Source organism: Spermophilus citellus (genome assembly GCF_964194105.1).
Source record: "Spermophilus citellus genome assembly, chromosome: 9".
In the NCBI taxonomy this organism is placed as follows: Eukaryota; Metazoa; Chordata; class Mammalia; order Rodentia; family Sciuridae; genus Spermophilus; species Spermophilus citellus.
Window position 1 is genome coordinate 25,140,766 of NC_138191.1, and position 18,908 is coordinate 25,159,673.

Consider the following 18,908-nt stretch of genomic DNA (forward strand, 5'->3'; position numbering starts at 1 on the left):
GTCTTTGATTTATGCATACAGCCCAAATAGATAAACTGAATTTTCACAAGTTTTACTCACAAACACCTGTGCAATTTACAGCCCAGATCAGGGAATATTCTCTTGTTAGTTGTACATTTCCCAAGGTGCTATGGCACATCTTTAGAGAACTGTCACCCAGCTGATGGAAAGTGCCAACTCAGTTTCCCCCACACCTGTGTTGGGCCTCCTGGGTGAGTGGGAGGCCATAGCCACGGGCAGCAGTGTGCAGGGAAAGGTGGACCATGGTCCCTCATGCCCCACACACCTCCTCCTCCAATGCCTCCCTCTGGCTAACACTTTCCAGTGCTGTTACCGGTGCCTCTAATAAGGCCCAGGGGACTCTAGGGGACTGCCTCTGGGTTCCTACTGGTGCTTTTTGAGCCCCCACGCTTCCTGCAGGCCCAGAGCACCTACCTCTGCAGAGGCTTCGGCTGAAGGTTGTGAGCCTGTATGTTGCTCAGGGCAACCAGGTTGGTCCCCTGGGAGAGTCCAAGGTCAATGCTGGCTGAGCTGAGCAGGCTCTAGGAGCTGCCCTTGACATACAGGTGCGGAACCATTACAAAGGCAGCAGACAAGAGAGGCAGCCCAGCAGGGGCTACAAGGGTCCTTTGGCTCAGTGGGTCTCAATTATGCCACCTATTAGCTGAGTGATCTTGGACCAGTCTGTCCATTCTCCAGGTATGGATTCCTCATCTGAAAAGTGGGGGTAACAGCCTGTCTCACCCACTGTTTAAACGTAGTAACGTGACCCCGTGTTTACACGGAGCCAGCGGATGACAGGAGTCCACAACAGCATGGGGCATGCAGAGGAGAGGGCACCCACCACGGCCTGGGGGCCCCCTCTATATCACTTTAGGGGCTTCCATTGGCTCCTCTACCCAGCACACCAGGCTGCTGCCCCCCATCCGGCCACAGAGAAGCAGCCATACAAGTCAGAGTGACAGAACCAGGAGGAGATGTGCATGGAGGTATTCCCAGGAATTGGCTTCTGCTAGTGAAGGGGGGATGGCTGGGCAGGCAGGCAGGAAGGGAAGGTCACAGCAACTGAGACCCACTGGCACAAGTCCCTCTCAGGGGAGGCCTAAACCTTCTCTCAAAGAGCTTCCAACTAATTGAGTGAGTCCCACCCAGGATAATCATCCCTAATTTAAAATCAACTGCTCAGGGACTTTAATTTCTTGTACAAAATGCCTTCCCAGCAGCACTACCTTGGTGTGTGAATAATTGGAGAAGGGGAGTGTGTACGGCAAAATGGCCCCGCTGCCTCTGTCCTCCAACTCTGATGAGAGGCTGTCCCTTGTGACCCACCCTGAGAGGGCATGCTGGAAAGAGAATTCTGGGGAACATTATTTATTCCAGCCAAGGTGACCCATCCCAAAGCCATCATATACCCCACTGGTATTTAATCTTCATAAAGACATAGTTGTCACACTGCATACTGATGGATCGTCACAGCTTAGACATCACTTGAATTCCACCATCTTGCGCAATCCTCATAACAGATCGTTGAAGGGAATTTGATCCGTTTTTCTGGTGACTTACTGTTGATCAGTTTTTTGTCACCGTGACCAAAAATACCTGACAAGGACAACTTACAGGAGAAAATAATCATTTTGGGCTCATGGTTTCAGAGATCCGGTCCATGGTTGGCCAATTCCATTGCTCTGTGCCTGAGGTGAGGCAGGATATCATGGGGGAGGGTGTGGCAGAGGAAAGCTACTCAGCTCTTGGAGGCCAGGAAGGAGAGAGAGAATGGGGTCTAAAGAGAAGATAAATCCTTCCAGGGCCAGTCCCCAGTGACCCACTTCCTCCAGCAAGGCCCCTCCTCTCAGTAGTCCATTCAGCTTTCACATCTCTCTGACATGCCTTATAAACACCACAATTCCTTCTCCAAGCCTCCATCCTACTGGTACAGAGGAATTCAGTTTGCTGAATTGGAACTTCCTCGTCCACCCATCCAAGGAGAGCAGTTCTGGGTCTTCCCCTTGCAGAGCGTTCAGGAAAGGGCCTGCTGGTCTCTGTGCATTCTGTCCACATGACATGCTCTGTCACCAATTCTCATGGTCCCTGAAGGTGAAAGGGTAAAGTTTCTAAGCTGCAAAGCCTGAGTTAAAAAGTGAAGGACCAGGTATTGTTAAATTCCTCTGTTAGGACAATACCCGAACTGCCCAGTAAATATTCCTCCTGATCCTCTGGCTGTTTAATAACTAAGGGCTCTGAGTAGCCCGGCACGTAGGCATTCAAGGCCCAAACCAATCAGTTTGAATGTGTACCCCGCTTAGAAGTGACCAATCATCCCTGCCCAGCCTGTTCCCGCCAATGAATGTACTAATCATGTCTAAGAGTTGTTGTTTGATTTTCCCTCGGTGTATGGTGATTTGTTAAAAGAGACTGTGATGTATGCAAAGCTTCCACCCTCCCCAAAAAGTGTACTTAAGCACTGCTCAACCCCTGCCCGGGGCTCTGGGCTGCTCTATCTTCCTGAGTGAGCCTGGAGACTCAACATGCTGAATCAATAAATCCCCTTCTGCCAATTGCATGAAGCCAGTCTCTTGTGGTCTCTTCCTCCAATGTTTCGCCGGTCCCTTACAAAGGGTGTTGGGTCTCCTATTTCTGGGCGCATTTGGGACAAGGATCTCTGATATCAGTCAGCTTGTCAGGGTAGTCTGCCACCATTACCCTAGAGACCTGCCACCTCACAGGGAGACTACAGGGAAGTCTGGCTCCAGGCCCAGCTGCTGCATAACCTCTCCCTACCCTTACCCTTTCCAGTCTGCTTTCCTCCAAACCTTCCTCCCACCAACTCTTTCTACAAGACAATTCAGCATAAGCCCCTCAATGAACCTGGAATTTGGCAAACTTTAAAAGCCAACACAATGTGAGAGCCATCTTCTGGGTGCCTGGAAATTGCTGCTTTTGGCTCTGCTACCCCAAACCATAGTAACAATGACAAAACTCACAGAACTTACTCTAGGCAATTAATTCATTTAATCCTGTCCATAAGTCACTAAGGCAGTCACCAGAATTATTGGCCACTTTTACCTGGTTGAAGTAATATGTCCAAGGTTAGGGCAGCTCACAAGTAGTGCCAGCATCCTGACTCCAGGACCTATTCTCTAACCATTGCTCTGTGACATCTTTCATCAAAATCTGGAATAAGCCAGAGTGCACAAAGGCCTAGCTGCTACCTTGAGATGAAGAAAAGATAATCAGCTATAAAAGGGAGATCAAGTCACAAACTAAGATTGCACTAAAAATTATCCCACTCCCACGAGTGGGGAGTAGGGAAGGGGAGCAAAAGAATTTGGATTTTGGTCCTGCTATGTACCCACTCTATGACGTTGGTTTTATTATTTTTTATTTGTTTTTTTTCATTTGCAGCCCTGGGGATTGAACCCAGGGTCTTGTGCTTGCCAGGCAAGCACTCTAAGCTATGTCCCCTAGATCCCCACTCTGTGACCTTGGGAACAAAAATTTTTGAGTTGCAATCTCCTTAAACATAAAATGGGGACAATAATCTCAACCTTTTAAGTTTATTAAGAGGACTAAAGAGAAAAGATTTATAAGAGCTCTTTGCAAATTCTTAATTCCATGCCAGTGTCTCACTTCAAGGGCATGGAGCAGAACGCCTGCTTCACGATGCCTGGATTTAATAACCTCAGCCCTGCAAGCAACAGTGTAAGACTGCCCACGGCCAAGGGTAGGTCCCCACTGGGGGAGGGGGACGGGGGTTGCTTTGCTTGCCTATACTAAAAGTCTGGAAAGCCTACGACCACACTTCCCAGACTGCTTTGCAGCTGGGGTCCACACGAGATTCAGCTCCACCAAGGAGAATTCCCATATGAGCCTGAATTCCCTATGAGCCTTGGGAGTGGGAGGGGAACTGGAGGTGTGGAGGCAGAAAGAAAAGGGAGGCAGCATGGTCTCCTGGGCCAACTGTGGAGGTTTCTCGTGGGTCGCCTCTGGGGACAGGTCAGCAGGGCACTGCTTCCAGCAGACCCAGCCCACAGGATGCTCAGGCACAGTTTTCCACTCTGCCATTCCAGAACATATACCGTTCTGGCCCTTTCCAAGGTTTTACAAACTGCCTAATACCTCTAATAAATTCCTTTCTGTGTAAATCAGCCAGAATGGAATCCATTGTCCCCAACTTAGAAGAGTAATTTATATCAGAAGAGATTCCAGCAAGAAACCCCCCAAGGAAATGAGAATCTGGGACTAGTTTTCTGAACGAGTTGCATTTCGGGGCCACAGAGAGCTGGCGCGTCAGAGGCGCTGGGAGGCAGCTAGGGAGGCACCTGAGGCCGCCTGTCAGGGCCCCTGGAGGAAGGCGCCTGCAGACAAGTGGCAGCTGAAGGAAACCTTTTTTAGAAACTTTTATTATGAAACATTTCAAACAAACACAAAAATAGCCGAGTATGATCAACTGCCATGTACCTATTATCACCCAGTTCCTACAGTTAGCACACTATGTGTAGATAGAAACTTCCTCTGTCCCACTTCCCTGGGTTATTCTGATGCAAATTGAATGTATCTTTTATCCAAAACACTCCACTCTGCATTTCTAAAAGACAACTTTTTGGAGCATAACTACAATACTAGTATCTCACATTTTAAATTAATATTAATTCCTCAGTATCACCAACTCTAATCAATTTTTTAATTTCCCCAATTGTCTTGCTTTTGTTTGTTTTAATCAGTTTATTCAAATCAGCATGCAGGGCTGCACATGGTGGCACATGCCTGCAATCCCAGTGGCTCAGGAGGCTGAGGCAGGAGGATCACAAGTTCAAAGCCAGCCTCAGCAACTTAGCGTGGTCCTAAGCAACTTAGTGAGACCCTGCATCCAAATAAAAAATTTAAAAAGGGCTGGAGATGTTGCTCAGTGGTTAAGCATCCAGGGGTTCAATACCTGGTACTCCCCCCAAAAAAATAAAAATTAAAAAAATAACTCCACACATTGTAACTAGTTGATATGTCTTAAATTTTTTGTGGGGGAGTGTGGGGTATCATGGGTTTAACACAGGGGTGCTTAACCACTGAGCTACATCCCCAGCCCTTTTTATTTTTTATTTTGAGACAATATCTTGCTAAGTTGCTTAGGGCCTTGCTAAATTGCTGAGGCTGGCTTTGAACTTTCAATCCTCCTGCCTCAGCCTCTCAAGCTGCTGGGATTATAGGCATGCACATCAGCACCCAACAAATTCTTTTAATCTATACATTTTTCTCTCTCTCTTTAGTTGAAGAAACAAGACCAATTTGCTCCATTGAAATTCCTACACCATTTCCCTAGCTTGGCAAAAAGTTAAAATCTACCTTTCCAAGACTCCTTTTCAGCTAACATTTCATTGCAGCCTATCTTCTCCCAAGCGCACAACCCAAACTGAACCGCATGTAACTTGTAGGTGGAAGTGAGCCAGATAAGAGGCAGTTGGAATGGTGCTAGGGCAACTGTGATGGAGGCTTTGGGCAGTCATTCCTGGAACTCCCAGGGCCATGTGGCAGGCAGGGTGGTAGTGACGTGTCTAGATGTTCCTTTTGGCTACAGTGCTTCAGTACCTAAGCCTGGTTCCTTGGTGTCACATCCCAAGGGCCAGGACTTTGTTCACCACTCCTAACACCTTGGCCCTCCTGGTGATCCTGCAACACAACTGCCTCCCCACAGTGAATTCCTTTATGTGTACACTGGCCAGAGTGGATTCTCTCAACCGCAGTTGAGATCCATGGGGGCAGGAGGTGCAAGAATAAATCTCAATTCTGAGGTGTTCCTTAGAGTAAATAAAACACTGTGACACATCTGATCTGACCAGGTGCTCTTCACTGCCCCACAGGTAGGCATTATTATCCTGCTGAATAGATGAGCCCCTCGAAAGGCCAATGAGACCAGGTGACAAGTCGCAGTCAGGGAGCATCTTAAGACACAGCCCCGTGGCTTCCGACACTGGACCTAACCCTCTTTACACCTCAACGCCTCTCTTTCTGGGCTACAAATGGGTTGAGGTGGGTAGGGCTAAGACAGCTCCAGGAGATCAGGCTGCACCTAGGGAATGGGGAGGAAGACTCCCTGATTGGCTTAAGAAGAGCCTGCCTCCTCCTCAAATGCCCCTCCTTTCAGCCAGGCTACCCTGCAAGAGGAGGGGCAACCGTGCATCAGGAGAAGCAGCAGCTCTGTCACCAAAGCCCCATGGGAGTCATTGTCCAGGGTGTGTGTATGTGTGTGTGTGTGTGTGTGTGTGTGTGTGTGGAGTGTACTTGGAGTAGGTCAGGGAAATAAAGTGGAAGGGGGTTCAGGGGAGCCCTGGGAATACTGAAGCCTTCTCCAGGACATTACCAGTCAAGTTTAAGTACTAGCCGTGGCCTGAGGTTGTCTGGATTAGAAGAGGGACAGCAGGGGGGCTCCAAGGGCCTCCACCTTGCCCTCTCTGAGGGATGGAGGCTTTGATCCTGGGGTCTGAGACTTGTAAATAATGTCCCTGGCCCTGGCAACCTGGGACCTATCCAAGGGCAGCTGGCTGACGAGGCAGACCCTGCCTATCTTGGCGGGAAGACCTGGCCCTGCTGCTGTGGGCTGTGACGGGTTTACTGCCGGGCGGCTCACAGTAGTTACCTCAGATTTATCACCCTTCTATGAGGGCAGTGGGAGCCGCCAAAGGCTGCCAGGGAGACCTTAAATCACTGTGATGGGAAATGCTGTCGGAGGGAGCGGAGGGAGCAGCGGAGGGGCAGGTAGGAGCCGTCCTGGGGGCTGGAGCTTCCTGCCTGCTCCTCAGGTTACAGTCCTTTCAAGAGGAGGATTTATAACCCCGGAGCCCAGTGGAGCCAAGCAGCCCCCAGGGAGGATCCAGCAGCTGAGCCAAGAGAACCAGGGTGCCCAGTGCCAGCTAGGAAGAGCAGGGACCCAACACCCCAACTGCTGATGGTGTGGCTTTGAGAGGAAGCCGCTCAGGCTCCCTCAATGCAGGTGTGCTGTCACCGCACATGTGCCTGCCTGGGCCATCTCACCTCCCTGCCAGTATGCCCACCTGCAAGAAAGGCTCTCCATAGGGACCCTGTGTGTACAGATGTCTGTACCTTTTCTCTAGGTGTGTGCCAGGTCTGTTTTAGGGTATATATCAGCAAACAGTCGCATGTCTGCAAGGAGACCATCCTCCTCGTACTCCAGTATGAGGCTGGTCATGTGTCTGTGAATTAGTGACACGCACGTGGAGGATCATGGACACATTCAAAAGTAGAGGACGGCAGCTCCCTGTCCATGCCTGGCCATGGGGGTGAGCCTGGGACAATAGATGAGAAATCCCAAGAAGGGAAGGAGACAAGCTCCTGGTGGTGGCAATGTTTAATAGAAGGGCAAGTACCAAACGGGATGGGAGAAAAGAGAAGGTGGGCACGGGGTGGGCGGGAAGAGACATAAGGAACAGAGAGAGAGGGAGCTAAAAGGAAGCACCCAGATGTCCAGACAATGTAGCCAAATCAGCCCCAAATGTGGTCAGAGAAAATAGGAAGACATTCATGTGGTGAAGAGGTACAAGAAGAAAAGCAGAAAAGACATGGAGAGGGGGAAAGGTGACCCAAGAAGGGAGCAGTAGGGTGGAGCAGCCAGGAGGGAGCACCATCTGCTCCAGAGGGCACGGGGACCTGGACTTGGCAGCTGTTCACACCTCAGACACCTCCATGAGTGACAGCTGGCTGAGCAGCAGGACCCAGGGCAGTCTGCCCTCTGCCCACTCCCCCTGCCACAAGATGGCAGCCATCCAATCCCAGTCCAGCACACAGGGAGAGTTTGCCAGGCTGGGGAAGAGCCAGGAATGCAAACATGCCACCTTGGGGTGTGCACACAAAGCAGTGGTCTCTGCCCTCAGATGCAGTGGGCCCATGTGCACTGCAGGCACCTTTGCAAAGCCCAAGCTGCACCCAACACACAAATGTTAGCAGGCACTGCATGTGTCCCTTTGCATGGGGACCTCCCTATGTGCTCTTTGTACACTCCTGTTCCGATTATATGATGAATCACTTGGAGATAGTAAATTTGATCCAGGCAGCCTCTTCCTGCAGCACTAGCAGTTCCTAAGCTTGGCTCTGCAAAGTCTTCCCTTTCTGTTCTTGAGTTTGCAGTGTAGGGTCTTCTGGTCTGGCAGCCTGGGCTGGGCTGGGCCAGCTCAACTCCAGCAGCCTAAACCCAAAAAGGTAAGGTCTGCACCTCTGATGCTGAAAGTGGCACAGAGCCTGCAACTCACTTCTGCAGGCCCAGCTTTGTCACGGTGGACAACGTCGTAAGGGTGTGAGGAGTTGGAGGTATATCTATGTGTTTGTGGTTATGCATCTTGGGTGTGTCTGTGTGCCCATATATCATGGGAGTCACAAAGGTCAGATGCTGGGTAGGCTGAACCAAGTGATAATTCTCCAGATGAGATATGTGGACCCTTGGGTGCCTTGAAAATTCCCCCAGTTGTACCCCTGACTGCCTGCCTCCTGCCCATCTTTCACCAGTTCAAATGCAACCTCCCTCTTGAGACATTCTTCCTCTGCACTCCCACAGCTCCATATGTGTGGGAACAAAACACTTTAATTGATCTATTATCAATGATTTTGTACATATGAAGATACATAATGACCCAAGCCACACCTATTGTAGTGGGAAGGCTGTGAGGAGGCCACCGTGAGCTCCACTTCTACAAAGTGTCCATGCCTTTGAACAGTCCTCTCCCTTTGAAAATGGACTGCACCTGTGACTTGCTCCGGATAGACTCTGGCAAAGATGATGGACAGTCACCCCAAGATTACACTCCATTGAATAAGACTTGGTCTTGCCACCTTACTCACTCTAGAGATTCTCCTTCCAGGCTTGGTAAAGCAAAGTCATTTGGAAAAGCTCATGTGATGAGGAACCATGAGTGGCCTTTACTAGCCCCATCCAGCAACCAAGACCCTGGGTCCTACAGCCCCATGGACTGTACCAACAATCTGAGTGAGTTTGGAAGCAGACTCTTCCCCTGTTGAGACTCCAGATGAGAATGCAGCCCAGTTGCCATCTTCCGTGTAGCCTCCGGAGACCCACAAGCATCAGGTGAACCATATCATTGAATTGTGAGATAATATGAAAGTTGCTAAATTTGTAGTTCCTTATTATACAGCAATAGAAAACTAATACCCACATACCCTCCACTTGATATAATAAACTTCATAATCCAACTGAAGCCTCTGTGAACCTTTCCTTGCTTGCATTTCCCTTCCTGTCAAATACTTCTTGATATTTGCCTAGGTGTGTGTCCTTAAAGAACATCAGTGGTATGATTTTAACATTCATCTTACTTTTAAAGTGTATTTATAACATCAGTTCTATTTGGTAGCAATCTATCCTGACCATCTCACCATTGTCCATTTCTGACCTCTTGCTCAAAGCCTCACAGTGAGAGGAGGGCCAACTTCTGCCAGCCTGGGGCACCAGCAGCTCCAGTCTGTGACTTCACACCAACACAGAACCTCAGCACCAGAGTCTAGCCCCTTCTCCCATTTTGCAAGTGAGAGAGTCTGGTCCAGAGATATGAAGTGACTCACCCAAGGCTCAAGTCCAATGGTGGAGCCAAAATGGGGTCCCAGGCATACACCCAGCTTGGGGGTTTCTGTGTTATCAGATTGTCCCTTTTCAGGGGTTGACTTGATTATTCCATTTCACACTGAGATTCTATTAATTAAATGCAAATCACAGCCCCCCTACATTCAAAGGGGACACTTACACAAAAGCTTGTATAGAAAGAGGTGGCACTCAGGGGGCCTCTTCATGGCCTCCAACTACAGTAGGCATTAATTATGTCAAATTTTTGTTGTTATGTGCTTTTGATGTGAGGACTTAGACTGGGTTCTGGGCTTCCATGTGCAGTGATTTACCCACTAAGAGGGCTACCCCAAAGAATGAGGAAGTCAACAGTTTTAAAACTATATTCAGGAGAGCTTCTACATTTATTATGGCCTTTCTCACACTATTTTTTTTTTAATTTTTTTTTGTTAGCGATAGCGAACTAAGTCCCAGTCATGGAAATAGAAGCTGACACTCTACCCCTAGCCCCCGTCCCCCTAATGGAGCCTCTCCCAGCACAGATGGGAGATGCCCTGCCCATCCCATCTGGTGCACATCTCAACACAGTGTTGCCAAGTCTTCCTACAGGCATCTCAACCGGAGTCTGTCAACTGGGGGGGAGGCAGGGGCATAGCCTTGCTTTCCACTTCCTTCCATTTATTCTCCTCTTTCCCAATTTAAAACAGCTGGAATCTTTCTATAATGACTAAAATCTCACTCAATCCTGAGCAAATAAGGTGGGGGAGGGGAACAGGCAAGAGTCAAAGGAAAGAGGACTGGGGATTACTTCTAAAACCAGGCACCCAAAGAACACTAGAGTGTTCTCTGGCATCTGCAAGATTTTTCATCCCAACAGACTCTTCCCTGCCCCATTATTCAGAACTAGTGGGGGAAAGCAACGGACCTCCCCCAAGCCGTGTCAATCAGAGGCCAAGGCAGGACGCCAGGTGCTTCCTCATGCTCCTTGGCTGCACCCTGCTGCTAGGGACAGCAGGGGGCGCACTACTGTCAGTCAGGAGCCAGGACTCCTCATCTACCAGCCCAAGTCCCAGGCACAAAGCCTGGCACCAGGAAGAAGGCTGGCCTATTGTTGGTGTTTCCTCCACAATTTACACAGGTAACTTTATTCTTAATGTGATAGTGTTAATAAGAATGGGCCTTTGCTCTCGTGATTGGGATTAGTGCCTTTCTCAATGAGCTGGAGTCTCTCTGCTTTCTGCTATGTGAGGGCACATAGAAGGGGCCATCCATGAGGAACAGGTCCACACCAGACACTGACTGTGCTGACCCCTGACCTTTCTGGCCCTCCGAGACTGTAAACAATGAATTTCTGTTGTTTACGAATTACCCAGCCTAAGGTGTTTTGTTATAGCAGTTCAAACAGACTGAGACAGAGGTCCTTAAATGTTTATTGATTGAAGAATGAAGGACTAATGAAGTAGGACATGAACCCAAAATGCTGCTCCTGTTTCTATCAGAAAGACTCTTTTGCCAGGTACCAGAGGGTGTGGGACGTTGGCCTGCAGGAAGGAGCCAGGCTGAGGTGTTGGGTGTCTCTGCTCAAGAACACAAAGCTTGCAGTCCTGAGATACCTCCTATATGAGCAAAGTTGTTACAGGTAGGGACACTTGTGTCCTTCCATGGGGTGGGGGGGGGGGGAGATGCCATGGAGAATTAGAGAAGAGCTATCTGCCCAGGGCTGCAGTGTCTCCCCCATTCCCATTTCCCCCCATATGGTGAAACACAGAAGGGAGGAGAAAGCTCCTTCAGCTGGCACAGGTTTAAGTTTGAAGTAAGCTGAAACCAGGCACAGTGAAGGGTCCTTGTGGCAGGTGGCCCAAGAGGTAGGGTTTTCCACTGTGCTGGAGTTCCAGGTCTACCCTTGCTCTAGCTTCTCCATATACCCCCAATCGATAACTATAAATTATCCACTAGAGGATAGGCCTGTCATCTCACAATGGGAAATGCTGTACTGGGTGAAACTAGTCCTGGGAAAGGTGGCAAACCGACTCAAGTGTGTGCTGTAAGCTCCATGTGATAGCTGGGCTCAGCTTTTTGAGGGGATCAGGGGACAGGAGGGCTCTTAGCAAGGGGAACAGGAGTTGTGGAGGCACATGTGGCCTGTTCAGAACTGGAGATGTTCTCTGCAGTGCCCAGGGACAGGAGCAGTGGGGTGTCTGCCTGCCCTGGCCTGCCAGCAGCCAGCCCTGACGCTCCCACTAACCAGAGAGAAAACAAAGTCTCCGCTGTCCTTCATGCTAGCTTCTCTTGGCAAAAGGAATAAAACGGCCCACTTATTTTTATCGCTCACAGATTTCCTGGGAAATGGGCTATTAGTTTCTCTAATGTAAAGATAATAGGCTTGTCCCCCTTGGCAAACAGCACAGCCCCAATATAAACATACTCACAGAACTGTCAGGAGGCCTCCCAGCTGATGATGAAGGGCCCAGGAGCAGGACCTAGACAGGAGCTTCAGGCTTGGGCTCCCCACCCCTACCTGCAGGGGCTGAGCACTCAGTGGCCAGGGAAAGGCCATTCTGGTCCTCAGAGTTCAACTTTTCTCCTCTGGCTGGTGGAGTAGGAGTGGCATTGGTAATGGAGATGGGCCAAATGAGTAAATGTGTCTTCTTCTGGCAGAGGTGGGGGACAGATGTTACCAAGCAGGCTCACACAGGCAGTATTTCTGGGCCCTGCCACTGAGGCCCTAGAAGAAGTCACTCCCCATTGTGTAGCCCTCACCTCTAACCCTCACAAACACCTAAGGACAAGCAGATACTAGAATCATGAGCCCAGGAAACAAGGTGGGCAACCTAAACATATGACAGGGGAAGTAAGTCAGCCATGGTCCAGCAGCAAGTCTATGGTGGAGCGAGGCCTGGAAAGGAGGGCCAGGGCCTCTAGGACAAGGACTGATGCTCCCCAGAGAAGCGGGCACTGCTTGCTCCTTTGTCCTCATCTCCCTCATCCCTGCCCTCCATCTCCATCCTCCAGGACAAAACTTCAGGGATTCAGGAGTGAAGCCGGGAGAGGGGGAGGGACCATAGCACTCAGAAAGCTCCTCTTCCCTCTTCCCACCCATACAGAGTGGGAATCCCTTGGCCTTAGGCAAAGGACACCCTCTCACACCCAGAACAGGAGAAGGGCTTGGCTCTTCCATATCCTGGGGACTATCCCAGGACCCTGAAAGCACCAGAGGATTTAGTCACAACTATCTCCTAGTGTCATGTTGGGACTTCACTTTTCACATGTACACCTGTCTTTCATCCAGGCTCCCGGGGTCCTTGCTGTACCTTTTTTTGTTTGTTTGTTTTTGACTCTCCCATGAAGCCTTGGGCAGTGATGGGCAGGTTATTGGAGCTCATTGCTCTCTCCTGATTGCTCTGAATGGGTCAATGGACAATGGCTTGGTTTTTGCTGGCCACATGAGTGTGCTACTTATAGACCTCTTTTCCTTCCTGAGTCTCCTCTTCCTGCCATTCTGGGGCTACATCTGTGTCCCTGGAAGCTCAGGTCTACAGCTCGACTATACTCCCACCTCTGCAGCCCCTGTCCCCAAAGCTATGGAAGCACAAGCAGGTGGATAGCAAGGACAGCCTCACCCAGACAGCAAAGGCAGTCACCTGACTGGACCCTTCTCTTGGCTATTGGGAGCCTGAGGGTAGGCACCATGGTCTGAGGTTAAGGGAAAAGGGACGCACAGTGTCTTTCTGTTCTGAAGAAGAAAGAGGTTCTGTCTAGAGCCATGCAGACTCTGGGCCATGCTTGGGCAGAGCTGTTCAGCCTAGTAGGGGGAGGCAGACTTGGTCCCTTTATAGCTGCTCTAGGGCCATGAGAACCCTTCTAGGGAATAGTAATGGGAATAAAATCATTCTGCATTTCAGAAGCAGGACCACAAGCCCAAGAGGAAACAGGGAGCTCCCAATACACTCCTGCCACTTTAAAAGTTCAAAAATAAAGAATGGCTGCACCTGCAGCCGGAGGAAGGAGTGGGAAAATCACCAGGAAACACGGAGGATGAGGCCAGAATTTTATGGAGTACGTAAGTACTGATCGACTGCTCCTGCTCCTCCTCCTCCTCCACCTTCTCCACCTCCTTCATGTTGCTGAAGCTCTGAGGCCACAGCCTGTGGCTCCTTCTTCTTGGTCGGCTCTACACATGGCTGCTGTGCCAGGAGGCGGCAGGCCAGCCGCTCCAGGCTATCCAAGCTCACCCTCTGCACGTGCTCCTCATGCTCCCGTCTTAGCAGCTGCAGCACAGCCTTGGCATCCTGGGGCCCAAAGTGTTTGGCTAGGACCTGGCCCAGCTGGTGCCACAGGGGCTGGGTTTGGGGGGCTTCTTCTGGTGCCGCCTTCTCCAGGGGCCGCATGATAACATTGATGGAGGCATTGGGCCCAATGCAGTAGTCGGAGAGACGCTTGTCATCAGCCAACAGCTTGCCGCGGAACAGCAGGTGCTGCTGCTCTGCAGGTATCTGCAGCTGCTGGGACACCAGCTTCTTCAATGTGGCCACACTCTCGTGGCCCGACACCCTGAGGTTGCATCTACGGCCCAAAAGCAGCTTGACTGTGAGGAACATTGGGCCACAGCAGAATCAGGAGGGATCCATGCTCTGAAAGTTGCCCCTGGAGATGAAGGGGCCCTAGAGGAAAAGGTGGCCCTATCACTAGAGGGCCAGTGGTTCCAGGAGGCTGGGGGCCCAACCCAGGTGGGCGGGCACTGGCTGACACACAGTGATGTCACAATGCTGCAGAAAGGTTCATTTCCAGAGTAGAACTTTAGGGACAGCAGAGGGACATTGTGAGCATAGAAAGAGGAGGAGAAAAGAGAAAATAAGGAGGACCAGGAGAGAAATATGTAGGCCTTGGGGAAGAGAACAGGGACAAAGAAAGGGCCGGAAAGGACAAGGGAGCCACCGGAGCATGCTGCTTCACTGGGCACGCCTCTTTTCCTGCCTGAGTCTCCCCTTCCTGCCATTCTGAGCAGGGATGCCTTCTGGGTACCTTCTCTGTGCCAGGACACTCCTACACCTCAGGAGCCTGCTGTATCCAAGTGGACATCTCTGCTTTCACGAAGCCTTCAGACTAGTGCACCTGCTGCCCTTTGCCCGGGGTCTTCTTCCTGTCAAGCACCTTCCAAGCTCTCCTTGATGGGTTTCCCAGAAACAGACCCTGGGACAGGGATTTGAGTACAAGTGTTTAGTTGGGAGTTGATTCTCAGGGGGTTGAGAGTCAACCAGGAGCACATCCAAGTAATGCTGCCTCAGAAGCCATAAACTGGATCTCTGTGCTCTGACTCCTGTCTTGGGTTAATGGAGTGCTAACTCTGTGGCCTCCTGGTGTCTTCTCTGGTCTCCTAACCCTTGAGCCGAGACTTGCAGGTGTCTGCAGGAAGAAGCCAGCAGCCTTCAGGAACATGAGTGGTGAGGGGTCAGGGCAGGGCCACCAATAGTGTCCACTTCACATCAGAGTCCTTATTTAACGCTCACCACCTACAAGGCAGGTACTGTCATGCTGTCTGTCGGTCAGAGGAGAGAGTGGAGACTCAGCTTAATCTCAGCCCTATTTACCTGGCCTACCTCCTGAAACCAACACCTGTTCAGTGCCTCCATGCGCTGGCAACTGAACAGACACCTTGGGCTCACAGGTGAACAAGGAAAGGGACCCTGACCAGCCTCCTTCAGGCCAGCTCTGCTGTCACATTTGACAGCTTTTTGTGTAACCCGTCACTGAGGGCCTCCTGGGTCTAGCCCTTCACGTGTGCTGTCACATGTAAACCTGGAGGAAAGCATTGTCACAGATGAGAAGTGAGAGACCTGGGGAAACCCTGACTGGTGTCCCCCAGCTGGGGTGCTGACTCTGTCAGGGGCCCCTCAGGTCTCCTCAGCTCTCTGTGCTCATCTGCGTGCTTGCCCACACCCAGGCCTTCCTCCACTCCTCCCTCCCGCTCACCTGGCCTCCTTGTCCTTATCACCAGCATGGACTCTACAGGGGCATGACACTATTGCCAAAATCCTAGGACTTTCTGAACTTGATCTTCCACAATACTCAGCCCCTGATCCCATCCCAAGGTCCCTCCAACCTTCTCCCCTGGCAACCAAGAATGGCTGAAGCAGGGCACAGGCGCGCACACCTGTAACCGCAGTGGGTCGGGAGGCTGAAGCAGGGGGATCGAGAATTCAAAGCCAGCCTCAGCATCTTAGCAATTCATGAAACTCTGAAAATAAAATATTAAAAAGGGGGTGCCTGGGCTGGGGTTGTGGCTCAGCGGCAGAGTGCTCGTCTAGCACAAGCGAGGCCCTGGGTTCGATCCTCAGCACCATATAAAAATAAATAAAGGTATTGTGTCCAATTACAACTAAAAAAAAGGGGGGGGTGCCTGGGGATAGTGGTTGAGTGTCCCTGGGTTCAATCCAGGAGGAGGAGAAGGAGGAGGAGAAAGAGGGAGAAAGAGGAAGAAGAGGAAGAAGAGGAAGAGGAGCAGCTAGCTGAAGAAAAACCTCATGCCCACCACAAACTTAGCCTTTACAACCCTCCCCCACACCTGTGTTCTCACTCTTGGCAGGTGACCCAAATTCTAGTCCATAGAGGACCTAGAGCTCACAAGTCAGGAATTCACTGACCTCTTGTCCCTCCCTGCCTACCAGTGTGCTGGCCCTTCCCTACCCCCTTTTCCTCCCCTCACTTCTACCAAAGGAGCCCTCTTATCATTTCCCTTTTTCCTTGCAAATGTCTCTGAGCTCCACCCCTCTTCTGCATCCCCACTCCCACCCCACCCCACTTAGGCTCTCTCCTCCCTCCAGCTCGTGGCTCTGAACTCAAAGTCCATCTCTGCCCAGCCTCACCACCTCTGTCCATCAATGCCACAACCAGAGGGATCTTCCTAAAATAAAAGTAAGTGTGCGTCACTCCTGTAACACCACCCAATTCTAACCCCTTTGCTTTTGGAATTGAAACCAGCCTCCGAGGTCTACACACAGATCATGGCCTGGCCCTGCTTGTCACCCTAATCTCTTTGTCTCCCCAGTCTTATCATGTCCCTACTTTGCATCCTCCACTTAAACCACACCCACCTGCCATTCCCTGCTTGTTTGTCATATTTGAACTCTATCAACCACAATGCTGCTTAAAAATCACTTCCTCCACGAAGCCTTCCCTGTCTTCTGGAGTCTGGGGCAAAGTCAGTCCCACCTCCCTCAGTGCAACCACAATTCCCCTTGAACACTCCTGGGTTGATGCACTTGGCACGTATGTGTCTCCCTCATTGATTCTGAGAGGCAGGGACTGGGTCTTGTCTCTCTTTGTAGTCAAACCTTCACCTCCAGCACACCGAGACTGACACACAGATGGCCTTGGAACCACGCTTGTCAAATAAAGCAGATGTGATTTAGACATACTGAGCCACACAGGAGTACGCAGGGGCCAGTACTGAAGGCTGTAGAAAGACGTAAATCTGCCTGCAGCCTCTCCCTCCCCCCATCTCTAGAGAGACGAAAATCCAAACTTACACAAAAAATAAATCAAACTGATTCCAGTCTTTACCAAAGGATCTTCTATAGTATTTCTTTAAATAACCGACTCCCTGGATGCATTTGAAATAAGGCAATTTGCAAATATACATACAGTATTGGGGGCAGAGGCATGGACTCCATGATAGCACAGCATCTGTGCAGAGGGAAGGGGAGGATGGATGAGGATTCTCCAGGGCCAGTTCTCCAGGAGCTCCCGGTCTTTGGAGGGAAGGACCCTGTGGTGGACAAACTATCAGATGGACTTGATTGGGGCCACCCTGTGGAGATGCCCAGAGCAGAACCAACCCAGGAAGGCTTCCCAGAGGGTGAGATTTGAGCCATTTTCTACAGGAGACAGAAGGAAGCTGGGATGGGAATAAAGTGGTCTGCAAGATCTCTAAGGCCATGGGTCTTGTGAGGAAGGACAGAAGCTGGAGTTGGAATATGAAGGAAGAGATCAGCCACTGCGTCCAGCCTATTCTCCTAGACCCCTCTACTCAGCTGTGAGCTGTCCAGGACATCAGAAGCCACTGAAGAAGACACGTTAGGCCTGAGCTTCTAGAAATACACAAGAGCCACAGCCCAGGCTCCATATCCCCAAGGCCCATGGCTACATGCAGGCAGGAGCCAGCTGACAGGGTCTTTGAGGGCCATGCCTGTTGATTCACACTTGCTACCTGGTTTAGGAAGTGCCACTGTCCATGGACCATAAGGACAGAGCTTCTGAATCAGGGTATCTGGAGAAGCTGAGAGAAGTGGTCACTGTTCAACCCCTACATTTGTGTCCTAGAGTCCCCACTGTCCTTCCAAGGTAGACAGTAGGGGCACCTTGCTGGACTCTCAAATCACATTGGGAGCCTGGAAATTTCCAAAGTTTTCCCACATAATTGCTTGTCTTAATTATGCAATTAACATGCGAAAATATAGTTGTGTAACCAGAGCATGCAATCCAACAATGATTGCCGTAATTAGGGAGGAAGATCATCTGGAATGAGTGGGTTTTGTGACTTGGAAAAAAGGAACAAATGTCCAGCCGAGAGTGAGGGACAGCAGTGGGCTCAGATCCTCCAGAAAACAATGGCAAATGTAGTTAGTGTCACAGTGTCTGGTGGGGGAAATGGGTGGGGTTGGGAGAGGCCTGTGGCACTGGTGTGTGGGCAGCCAGGTTCCTCTGTGCAATGCTTCTGAATGGGCTGATTGAACTTTGGGACACTGAGGGACCTGGCACAGTGTGTGCCTCCCAGAAACATTCAAGTGAATGAGTTAATTTACAAATGTAAATGGAGCTCCTCCTGTCACCCTTCTACACTCAGGAAAGATCTCTTTAGGCCTAGAAATATGCCCCACAAAGTACGGTTCCACAAGGCCCCCCCACCTGCATAGGTAGGCAGGCAAAGCCATCCCCAGCAGGCAGACCTAGGCAGAGAGGGTAAGATAGGGGTGGGACAGGATCCCCGGCTGAGGGGCTCTGGGCCATGAGTTTGCAGCCATTCCCTGGGACTTCCTGGAAGGTTCATCAGGAAGATAAGCTATGACCCCTGCCCCACCTCACTCATAATGCAAGTTATCAAGTTATTGTCCTTTGATGACACCAGGCTGAACTTGCAGGGGCTGCTGGGGAAGGATAGAAACAGAGACAAGGGCAAAAATGTTCACCCCTACAGGCCCCCTCTGAGAACAGTGTCCCTTTCCCCCTTTCCTTAGAGTCTGGAAAGATTCATGGGAAAGCCTGGGCAGAGAAAGTAGAATCCATCCTGAAGGGGCTGAGAGCCCACAGTCATGGCTCCCAGCACTACCTGCTGCCT

At 50.6% G+C, this 18,908-nt stretch overlaps 1 protein-coding gene across 1 annotated transcript; it reads right to left on the reverse strand.

The window, feature by feature from the left end:
• Positions 1–13,623: 13,623 nt before the first annotated feature.
• On the reverse strand, positions 13,624–14,189 carry UBL4B (ubiquitin like 4B; the record flags this gene model as incomplete). Its single annotated transcript, XM_081308545.1, has 1 exon — positions 13,624–14,189. Exon 1 carries the CDS (start codon positions 14,170–14,172, stop codon positions 13,624–13,626), a length of 549 nt encoding a protein of 182 aa, XP_081164671.1. The 5' UTR covers positions 14,173–14,189.
• Between the last annotated feature and the right edge of the window lie 4,719 nt (positions 14,190–18,908).